At 62.4% G+C, this 11,345-nt stretch overlaps 1 protein-coding gene across 1 annotated transcript; it reads right to left on the minus strand.

The window, feature by feature from the left end:
• Window positions 1-229: 229 nt before the first annotated feature.
• On the minus strand, window positions 230-8,185 carry LHX5 (LIM homeobox 5). Its single transcript, XM_004595280.2, has 5 exons — window positions 7,998-8,185; window positions 5,892-6,115; window positions 4,939-5,216; window positions 4,057-4,222; window positions 230-816 (listed from the first exon to the last, which is right to left on the minus strand). Exons 1-5 carry the CDS (start codon window positions 8,168-8,170, stop codon window positions 449-451), a joined length of 1,209 nt encoding a protein of 402 aa, XP_004595337.1. The 5' UTR covers window positions 8,171-8,185; the 3' UTR covers window positions 230-448.
• Between the last annotated feature and the right edge of the window lie 3,160 nt (window positions 8,186-11,345).

Here is an 11,345-nt window from a genome sequence, read left to right on the forward strand (position 1 = left end):
GGCTCTTGGGTTCACGCCCATTAAGCACCTCTCTCTCTCTCTCTCTCTCTCTCTCTCTCTCTCTCTCTCTCTCTGAGTCTCTCTCTTCTCCACCCTGTTCCCCTCCCCCCTCTCTCTTTTCCTCCTCATCCTCTTTCCACGGTGGGAAAAGCAGAGCGAGAAATAAGGTTGCCAAACACTCCTCGCGTCGCCCCTCTCCCAGTCCCGGGAGACGGCGGCAGCAGGTGCTGGATCTCTGTCGATCCTCCGGAGGGTTGGGGTCTGGAAGGCAGGGAGCCCGCGGGGTGCCTGGGTGGGGTCGGCTCCCTGGGCGCCCCGCCCAGGAGCAGCTGCCGATCGATCCAGTGCGGACCCAAGAGAGAGGCCCCCCGAGGGAGCCCCTGCATCTCCCGCCGCGTCCACGCTGTTGGGCATTTTGGCTTCGGGAGGCCGCGTCGGGAAGGCGGCCTTACCACACGGCGGCCTCATTGAGCTCGGGGTTGGGGTGCGACAGGGGTCCGCTGTAGCCGCTGCTGCCGCTCATGGCGAAGGGCGGGCTGGGCCCGCCGCTGAACACTTCGCCTGCCATGGGGTGCAGCGCGCCTGGAAGGCCCGGCTCGGGGCTCGGCGTGTCCGGGTGCGAGATCATGTCGGTGAACCGGGGATTCTCGGCGGCGTGCGGGCCGGCGAGAGGCGGCTCCAGGGCGCCCAGCGGCGTCGAGCCGGGCCCCGAGGCGGCCAGGAAGCTCGAGTCCGCCGGGGACTGCGCCTGCGACGGCGGGCCATGAGCGAAGAAGTCGTAGTTGCCTCCGGGCGCGTAGTAGTCGCCTTGGTAGTCTGCGGGAGGGGATGGGAGAGGCAGTGAGTCACAGCCTGGACGCCGCGGGCGGTTAAGGAAGCGTAAAGACGCACGCGGCAGGGACCCTAGACGGGAAACCGACGGAAGCCCCGGCTCTGCGGCCCGGGGAGGACAGAGAGCTGGCGAGGGAGCCTCAGACCGCGAGGGACCTCGGCACGATAGACGGCTAGGGCGCCGGGCAGCCACGGACGCAAGGTCGGAGCCACAGACCTCCAGGCGCTCGCTCGGTGGCAGTGAGGGGCGGCGACAGCGGGAAGAGCGATCCAGAAGGGCCGGGGCCACGACAGAGACCCACAGACCCGAGGGCCAGCTCCAGAGATCCGCTGAGGTGGAGCGAGAAGCGGGACTTGGAGGGTCGGGTCCCCGAGGGGCTCGAGAGCCACGCGCAGCTGGAGGCCCAGACGCGCCCAGAGCCCTCGCTGCAGCACCAGCGAGACGCGTTGCTGAAGGCGCCAGAGACGCGCAGGTGGAGAGGCCTGAGACCCCGGCAGAGAAGCCGGGAGTGACGAGACCCGCGGCCGCAAAGCAGAGCGGATGGGGAACCAGCGGAGCCCCAGCTGGGCCCGAGCTGCTGATGTTTGCCGCCTGGGCCGGAGACGCGCGACCTCAACGTCCTCTCCAGCACCCCCGGGGCCCGCAGCCCCGGCGCGTCCAGTGCCCCGCAAGCACACTTCTCAACCCGCGGGCCCCCATTTGTCTTGGCCTTGCTTGGCCTGGAAACCGAATTCAGCGGCTGGGAGAAAGCTGAGGAGCACGCGAATATGCCCGGGCGCCTGGGTTCTTCAGTCTCGCTCTAGGGGGTTGCCAGAACACCAAGTTCTGAAGCATCAGGGGACACTGGGTCCTTCTGAGACACTGGTGACAGCTCCTGGGGCTCTGTCCCCAGAAAAAGACACAGGTGCGCTGCCCCCCCACCCCAGTGCAGGACGTACTTGCCTCTCCCCTCCCCTAGAGACTTTCCTCCCGGCCCTCCGGAACATCCTGTGTCCTCACGCACGACCAGCTTCTGAGGGTTTGGGCTGGGGACCCCGCGTCGGAGCACCTGGTCGCCTACACCCTTGACAGCCCGCCTTGTGCAAAACCAATGCCCCCCTCCTGGCCCCGTCCTGGGGCCGCCATCACCGCTGATTTGGGGTGCACCCTTCACCCTGTTCCCCGGAAATCGTTCCAAATCCGGGCGGGGGTGAATTCCTGGAGGTTTAGGTTTAAGTTTAACCCTCGCCCAGTAGACTGGAAGATTACGAATTCCATTCTCCCTGAAAGTGAAGGAGAGGGGTCTGGGACGCTCAATGGGGAGTCCCCAAAGGGTCAGGGATGGGGACAGGGTTGTGGGGGCGGGAGCGCGGCTCGCAGGAGCCAGCAAACCAGCGAGGGCCGCGGCCCCGGCGCCGTGCGCGCCGCCTCCGCCCATATGGCGGCCGGGCCGGGGGTAATTGGAACAAACGCCGTCTGAAAAGGGCACAAAAGCCGCAGCTGGGGCTTTGTCCGCGCTCCCACGGGGAGCCGCCGGCCCCTCCGCCCGGTCCTTTTCTCGTCCGCTGCCGGCAGGCACCACCGGGATCTCCCAGCGCGGATTAGGCGGGGCCGCCTCGCTGGGGGCTGGGGAATCCTGTTTCCCCCGACCGCCCCGTTCCGGGGCTGAATGTCTCCCCCTTCACCACCACTACCACCTCCTACCATGTCCAGCCTCCCACCCCTTCAAGCAGGCGCGCAGAGAGGAGGTTGCGCAAAGAGGTGTAGGGTGCAGGGGTTCGCGGGGGAAGCCTTGGTTAATGACCCAGCCAGGAACAAATTTTGGGCAGGTGCCTCCCCCAGGCCTCGTAGGAAGCAAAACCGCGTAGGAACTGAGAGAATCTAGGGTCCCCGGGACACGCCCAGCACTGGGCTGTCAGGGCCCGCGCTGCTACCGCTTTCGTCCGCCACCCCGCCTGGCTACCGCAGGTCTCCCCGCAAACAAGCCGCTTCGCGTTGCATTCTGCCAGGCTTGGGGGAGAGCAGGTGGGGAGGGAGGAAGAACCTAGCCTGGTCTTGGTCTAGCCTCTCAGGCCCCTTGAAGGTGCGGAGGGGTCCGCCTGGCTCTTTCCCCAACCCTTTGTCACCAAATTCCTCAGTGAGAGAGGCTGCCACTCCTCCCCAAATCAGCCGACGGCCGTGAAAGATAGGTGACGCTGTGCCTGCCAGAGCAGAAATGACTCCCTGAGGCACAGGAGCACCGGGTGCCCTTAAAACCCAGAGGTTAACCTCCTCCCACAATACACACACTGGGAAGAGTGTGGAGGTGGGCACTGCCTCGTACTGCCGGCCAGGAGTCTAAGAGGGCCCTGGTCGGAGGGAAGGGATGGGTCACCAATCAAGGAGTAAGCAAATGAGGAGAAAACAGCCAGGCAGTAGAACGGAGGTGCCCAAGGCCAGGCCTGAGCCTGCCACAGCCAAATTCGAAATCTCCTTTACAAATTTAAATCCAAACCCCAAGCATCTAGGACACCCTTGTGGGGTTGGCCCAAACTTGTGTTTTGCCTGAGCCCAAATCAGGACGAACCCCGCGTGCTTGGAGCTGGGGGTGGGTGGGAGTTCGACCCAGAACCCCCCACCACCCATGGGCCGCAATTGTGCAAAGAGCGCCTGACGCCGAGCGCGCACCGGCCCCGTCTCGGACGGAGCCCGGGTGGCCGCCTTAGGAGTCGGCGGGCAAACAGCCAGGACCGAATTCAGATCCCCGGCTCCTCCCTCCCCCACGCCCGCCCCGCACCAGTGCACCCGGAAGAGGGGCAGCGGGAGGCCGAGTGTCCCGCGGTGACGGGGAGGCGCGTGTGCGTTTGTCAGTATGAGCCTCTGCGGGACACAGGGAGGGTTGTGAGGGAGTCCACCGCGGGGCCTAGGGTGTCCCTTGTGTGTGATCGGATGTGTCCCCGAGGCCTCCGAATGCAAGCGTGAGCGTGCAACACCTCGGGGGTCTCGCCTGGGTGTGTGCCCCCGTGTATCCCTCGTGCTCCCCTGGGAGCCCCCTCTGTGGGTCCCCTATGGGCGAGTCCGACGGCAAGTGCGGCTCCAAGCCCGGAAGGTGTCAGTGGGTGAGTGCGCTCGTGTGCAGGGTGTGAGGATCAAGTGTGTGCGTGATTGGGCAAGTCCTGCGTAAGCGGCCGCGAGCGGGAGGGGCAGTGGCGGGGCTGACGGCGCAGGTCAAGGAGTGCAGCGGCGCGTCCCGCGGAACCCCTTACCTCCGTAGTAGGTGTACGGGGTGGACCCCAACACCTCCGACTCGTCCAAACGGCCGCCCAGGGGACGCATGCGTCGCGGACTCCGGAAGAAGGCGTGTCTCCGTGCGCCCAGGGCGCTCAGTTGCTTCATCCGGCGCTCTTTGGACCGTCGGTTCTGAAACCACACCTGGGACCGAGCAGGGACAAGGGTGCATGGGGGGGGGGGGCTCCGTGAGCTTGCCGCCAGAGGCGTCCTCCCCCGTCCTTCCCTGGGCGGGCCGCCCCCCTTAGGCCCTAACGCTTCTTTGGTAACGGGTCTACCCCGCCCCCCAACACCCGGGCCGGGCCGGATTAGGCCGGGAGGGGTTTGGGCGAAGCAGTCAAAGCCGAAGGATTTCGCGGACCCGTGGGGCGACTCATAAAGACCTGGGTTTCCTGGCTCTCGGCTCGCCAGCGGGCTGACGGCTTTATAAAGGCCTCCGACCTTGCACGGCTCTCGCCTGGGCCCCTAGCCAGCCCGAGCCGGCCTCGGCCGCTTCGGTCCGCCCCGCGCAGCGATAAGCACGAGAAGGGGCAGGTGAAGGGCGAACGGGGCCCTTTTTCTGCTCAGAAGGTGGGAGAAGATGGAAAACAATTGGAGACTCTCCCGGCGCTGGGGCGGGGGAGCGAATCGCCACGGGGTGAGCTGACTTGCTCCCCTAATCCCTCCATTCCCCGTCACAGGGCCAGGAGGAGGGCTGGACTGGATTTAGCTATGGGCAGAGAGTGTCCGGTCTCGGCCGGACGCCCAGTTGTCGTCCAGCTCTGACACACCGTCTGCTCCCACCCCAGAACCCCGTGCGCTCTCGGCCTTGGCGGTGGCGCGCGGCGGGAATCACAAAGGTGGCCTGGGTGGGGCCGCACCTGGATGACGCGCATGTTCAGGCCGGTCTCCTGCGCCAGCTGTTCGCGAATGTGGCGCGTGGGCTTGGGCGTGGCTGCGAAGGCGGCTTTGAGCGTCTCCAGCTGCTTGGCCTTGATGGTGGTGCGCGGGCCACGCCGCTTTGTGCCCGAGTTCTGCTCCTCGTTCTCGTTGTTGGCCGCCTCCTTGTCCGACGAGGTCGAGTTGTCCGTCTCCTTGGGGTCGTCTTGCAGGGGGTCCTGGAGGTCCGGGGACAAGCTGCGGTCTGTACAGGATGACACTGCGGGCAGGCGGGCGCATTGGGAAAGAGAGAACCGCAGAGTCAGCGGCGGCCTTGCGCCTCTCCAATCCCGCGGCCGGTTCCAACGGCCCAAGCGTCCTCGGACCTTCTCTTTGGAACCTGCTACGGGCCCCTCCCTCAGTGAACCGGCGCCCGCCCACTTTTCTTCAAGCGGAGCAGGGCCTTTGGAAAAGGCCCTCGCCAACACTCTGAGCCCGAGTCAGCTCAGGCCGGGGTAGGGGCAGGCAGGCGCGCCCTCGGAAGAAAGCTGCCTGCCGCCTGGAGGGCGAAAGAGGCTGGGCTGCCTCTGGCTCTTTTTTGCCCCCCTCTTTCTATCCGCCCTCTAGTACCAAAGGTGTGCCCTCCCAGGCCCAAAGGAGCTAGAGCGCTGAATTACTCGACTCAGAATTTCGGGAGGATTAGCTTGGAAAAGGCTCTCGAATGCGAGGAAGGCAGCGGCCAGCTGGCAGGTGCCAGTTCGTCTGCAGGACCAACTCCACTCTTCCCAGCCTCCCATGCCCTTGCCTTGTGCTAGGCCAGCCTGGTACCCAGCCAGGTACAGACCGTGGGTGAGGACAGGAGAACTGCAGAATACCTGACGGGCTGTGCTGGTTGTGCTGGCATGGTAAGAAGGCACTATGGTCCCAGGGCCAGGATGGGCACAGGCCTCCATACCTGAGTTGAGGCTGCCTTCTTTGAGGCTGGATGAGCTTAGGTAGTCATCTTTGCACACAAACTTGTTCTCATCGATGACATAGAGCTCCTCGCCCGTGGACAGCTGCTTGTTGCACACCATGCAGGTGAAGCAGTTGAGATGGAAGACTTTGCCACGAGCCTTGCGCACCAGGTCGCTGGGCGAGATGCCTTGCGCGCAGCCTGCGCACTTGGTGCCGAAGCGCCTGGGGACACAGGGCACCCGTTCATCACCGGCAGGTGGGCTGGTGAAGGAGCCTCCCAGCCCCTCTCTTCTCCCCAAATCTACTACCCACCTTGGCGCCCATGCCTGTCAAAGGAAACTTCTGATCCTGCCTTCCTGGCTACAGCAGAAGTGGGACATGAGTCCTGGACCAGACTTGGGACAGGGACTGCCAGGCTGGCTGGGTTAATTCACCATCTGCTGGGCTGCTGAGCCTGAGCTGTGGGACCCAGAGTATCCCCAGATGTCCCACTCCCACCCCCAGCCCGACCCTGCTGCACTTGCTTGGGCTGCTCCAGACCAGCTTGGTTCTGGAGCCCAAGAGGAATTCAAAGCCAGGCAGGCTGCTTGTAGACTACTTCTTGGCTTTGCTGCCTGGGTCCTTTTTAGTTTGCTGGGACCCAGGTAGCACCCACCTGCCCGACCAGCTGGTCCTAGCCACAGGCTGGGGGAGCCTCTCTCCAGGAGGGCCTCAGCAGGAGGGAGTTCTCTCCCAGATTCCCTGTGCCACCTGAAAGCTTTCCTTGCCCCACCCCCACACCCTAGGCTCCACCACAAGGGCTGTGGTGGTAGGGGCTCAGGTGGGTGCACTCTGGGCAGTGTCCCACCCCCATCTCTGGCCCTAGCAGGCAGTTGGAGAAGCAGCAGAAGGCATTCAGAGCCCTGTAAGACCAGGGCAAGGAATGGCAACTCCCCCTTTCCCTCATTCATTCCCTTACTTGCTGCCTTAAGCCCAGAAAGAAAGCTGGCCTGCTCTGAACCGGGGATGCCGACACCCAAAGGGAGGGAGGAGGTGCGGCAGCCTGGAGTGGGAGGGGGGAGCTCTGGGGACACCACATTGATTCACACCCATGTCTCTAAACAGGGTGAATTTGGGTGACATTGATGTAGTGAGGGCATTAGAAGCCATAAGTCACTTTTGGTCTTATCCGGTACTGTAATTGGCCATAGGCACCTTATCAAAAATCATTAGGCTCTTTGCAAGCACGGCCACATTAGGGGCACCAGGCCTGCGGGGGGCCAGGAGTTTACACTTGTAAAGGCACCCGTTGCCCTAGGACATTTTCTCCTAGGCAGATTCCCTGTGCCAGCCACTGGGGTCAACCCTCGGTGCCCTAGCACTCACAAAGCCGGTTCTGGGAACCTGGGGTCAGGAGCAAGCAGGCTGGGCCTGGTTACCAAACCCTGCTCAGGCATCCAGGCTTGCCCTGAAGCATCTCCCAGCTGGGGGAACTGAGGCCTAGAGAGCTGACGTGCCCTGGCCTGCCTCAGACCCAGCTGTAAGGACTGGGGTGGGGTGGCGTGGGGGACATGGAAGAGGAGCCTGATTCCCAGCCCTGGGAATGTCGGGAGGGAAAGGATGGAGGAGAGTCTGTCTTCCACCCTCACCAAGGAGAGACCTTTCCAGCTGGGCCCTCCTACACCTGAGAAGTTTCTATTTGTTTCCAAGAGAGGTTTCTGGACTGGGGAGGGCGGTTGGAGCCGGTGGGCTGTGCCTGGAGGGCGAAACCTCCATTCTGATCGCCCCAACTCTAGCAAAAATAACAACAATAATATAGAAAAAAAATCGTTCCTGGTTCAGAACGAGCTGGAGCTTCCAGTTAGCAGCCGCTGGAAAGGGGCTTAGAGCGGTAGCGAGGAAGTTTGTCAGGGCCTCCTCCCTTTGCCCCAGCACCTTTCAGAGCCGGACTGAAGGGGCCATCCCGGGAGGCAGTGAAGTAGCAGCCTCGCCCTACGAGCGGCCTGCGGCCCCGCGCCCCATCTAAAGCTTGCGAGCCCGGGAGGCTGCGATGGGTTCACTGTTGTCCCTCTCTCCGGCGCCCCGGTGGAGCGCGCGCAGGCAGCAGGGCGGCGCGGCATCTTACCTGAAGAAGTCATTTTTGCAGTAAAGCTTGCCCTCGCGCGAGAAGCACTTCTCCGAGAGATTGGTTTTGCACTCGCAGCACTGAACGCATTTGATGTGCCAAGCGCGGTCCAGCACATTCAGCAAGAAGCGGTCGAGGATGGGCCGCTCGCACCCGGCGCAGTGCACCATCATAGCCCCCCGGCCAGGCGGCTCCCGCCGCCCTGCCCTCCCTCTGGGCCCCCGGCCCTCGGGCCTCTCGGCCCTGTTGCGGCGTGCGCTCCTCGCCTCTGCTCTCGGGCCGCCGCTGGGCGAGTCTGGTCGGGACCAAGACTCAGCCGGTCAAGTCCTTGGGCGGTCGCTGGCCCGGCGGCGCGGAGCTGGCCGGCGCTGCGGGGTTGAAGGCGTTCACGACCTCATGCCCCAGGCTGCGTGCGCCCCGGCCTTCGTTCCGGGTTCCCTCAGGTGTCTCGGGTGGCTGGCCGCCTCGGCTCTGCCGAACGGCTTTCCCCGGTGTCGGAGGCGCCGGCACTTTCCCCCACTTTCAAGCGGTCCGGATCCTCATCTTTGTCTGGCCGCCGCCTAATTCGCGCATCCTTATTCAGATTTGGTGACGTGGCGCGGCACGTAGGGGGCCTGGCGGCCAATGGGCGCGCCGTGACCATGGCAACCTCTTAAATTTATAGCATATCTAAATTGGCTACAGCGTTGCGGTCCGGACAGAGCAAAAAAAACAAGGCATCAGTATTGTTGAGTATTAGCTTGTACCTGGTTCCGAGGCGAAGTAAGTATTTATCTTGCAGTTTGGGGCCGGGGAGGGGGGCGCGATCGGAAAACTGCATCTCCTTCTTTCTTTTTCTCTCTCTCTCAAATTTTTGGGGGCCTGGGTTCCAAGGCCTAGTCGAGGAAGGACACCCTCCCCCTTCTCCAACCCTGGAAGTTGCAGAAGTTGTCTGAAGGCCGGAGTGCAGCCCGCTTCCGTCTGAGCCTTCCCTGCCCAGTCCTCTCGTAGAGGACTCCCCGAGCCTCCCAGCTCTGGGGTCTGCGCCCCGGAGCTGCCGCACAGCGGTTCTTCCTCCGGCACCTCGAGTCGGCCTTGGGCTTGTTTTGTCAAACGCGGGTCTGGAGTCCAGCAGCGCCTTTCTCATGGAGAAAGGGGCTTTTCGGGGGGGGGAGCGGAGAGCAGATTTGGGTGTGGGGGGCCAGGGTCCAGGCCCTGGTTGGGGCAGGGGTGTGGTCTAGCTCGTTTCCGACTTTGGAATTTCAGGCCCGAGAGCTCCGCGCTAGGGGCTTGGGGGAAGATCCTGGGAGGGGGTCCTGTGGAAGGGTCCTCCCGCAGAGAAATGGGAGGTGGTTCGCTCACCTGGTTTTTCTTCGCTACACTTTCCAGGTCTAGTCGGGGTGCTGCGGAGAGTGGGTCGCACCGCCGCCGGGAGGTGGGGGGCACTAGCGGCCTCCGAGGTTGCTGCTTGCACTCCTGCGGGGAGAGGGGGCTGCGTGTGCAAGGGCCGTCCCTCCTCTCTCCCCAGGAGGAGCCCCGAGCTCGGCAGGGGCGTTGGGGGTGTGAGGAGTGTGCTGGTTGCTTGCAGGTGTGTGTATGGGGGGAGAGAGTGGGGAGAAAAAAATGGGTTGTGGGGATCCAAGGGGTAGACTAGTTTTTAGCCAACCGCACTGCTAGCTGGGGAGCCTGGGAAAGCGGGCAGGATGTTCGTTCTGTCCCTGGGAAGAGGGCTGAAGAGGTAGGGCCTGGGACCCAAAGGTGAGGGGTATTTGGCTGTGGCCCCTGGCTTGTCCATGAAGATCCATTCGCTGATGGACAATTACATTTCTCTGATTGCTGGCAGACGGATGGAGTGAGTACATTTCTGTAGGGACTCTTTGAAAGTGCGAATTGGTGTTGATGGTGAGGTCTGCCCTGAGCTCACGTCTGTGTGTGCCAACGCCTATTCCGCAATGGTTGCTGGTTTCTGTCTGTGTGGGTTTCCTTGAGTCCGTGTGGATGCGAGGGTGTTTGCACGTGTGAGTGTGCATTTGTGCCCACGCGTGTGCAAGAGTGACATGAAAGTGAAGGGGAGTTTTAGATGAACCAGACTGGGGCTCGGACTCAAATGGCCTGGCCTCTAGGCAGAGGTGATACCAGGCCCTCAAGCGTCCTATATATATAATATTTAACATAATACTATATAATGTATATATAATATATTATATATATATATTTTGGGGGGGGACCGAAGCTCTCAGGAAATGGGAAGCCCTTTGTGTGACCAAGCTGTGTTGAGTGTGTTGTGAGTGCAGAATTCGGTTGTGTGTGTGTGTGTGTGTGTGTGTGTGTTGGTGCAGCATTTGCACTGTTTGTAATTCTTGTGGGATGTCTTCTTTGGGGGGGTTGGAGGGGGTGCTTGTATCCGGACTCCTTTAGTCACACTTGTCTTCCTGGATGGGAGCGCATGTCTGTGTTGGGACAAGGCATTTGCTCCTGTTTCCAGGCCGAGCACTCTGCCCTACTCTATAAAGGTGACCTCACTGGGAGAGAGGGGACCTGATGGGACCCCTGTCCCCAGCTGGGCTTCTGGAGGGCAGTCCCCAGCCCCAACAACTCCTACCTGCCTGTGCCGTCACCTGGCCATCCAGTTGGCAAGTGGACAGGTTATCTACACTGCATGGAAATCAGTTGAGGGGGGGATGGCTCTAGTGTAGCCTCCCCAGGGCCCGGCTGAGAGGGGGCGATCTCCTGCAGTCCAAAATGCAATTGCAGTTGGGGCCTGTCTGCCCCGGGGCAGCAGTGGTGGTGCCTGAACTGTGACAGAGTGACCCTAGAGTGGGGAGAGGCCTGCGGGTCTCCTGTCAGCGAACAGGCAGAACAGGCGGCTTCTCCTCCCTCTTTGTCTCATCGGGGTCGTTCCTACCTCCCTTTAGGTTGAGCTCTGTGTTGGCTCTACCTCCCTGCTCCCTGCCCCCAGCTTCCCCTTCCCTCTCTCCTATTGCATGTTCTTTTTTTGTTTTGTTTTCCTTTTTTTTTTTTTCCCAAATCCTGCATCCGACTCAACGTGTGCTGTGGAAAATGTTCCCCGTGGTGCACAGCACAGAATCTCCGGGTGTGGGTGGAGCTCTGAACACCTCACCCACACGGCCCCCTGGACATGAACTGCCCACCAGATGGCCTTCTTCTTGGCTCTGGACCAGGGGTGGGCTGGTGGCACCCTAGCTTGTTGCCCTAGATTCCTCCCAGGCCTGTCCCAGAGCTGGGTCAGCTGGGTCTGTTCTCCAACCGGCTGCTGGAGGCCTGTGCACCTGACTCTTGGGACATGTCTACCTGAGTTCCCCTCCTGGATTAGCTTGAAAGTCCACGCACAGCCGAGTCCCAGGGGCA

This window comes from Ochotona princeps, chromosome 29, assembly GCF_030435755.1.
Source record: "Ochotona princeps isolate mOchPri1 chromosome 29, mOchPri1.hap1, whole genome shotgun sequence".
Taxonomy (NCBI): Eukaryota; Metazoa; Chordata; class Mammalia; order Lagomorpha; family Ochotonidae; genus Ochotona; species Ochotona princeps.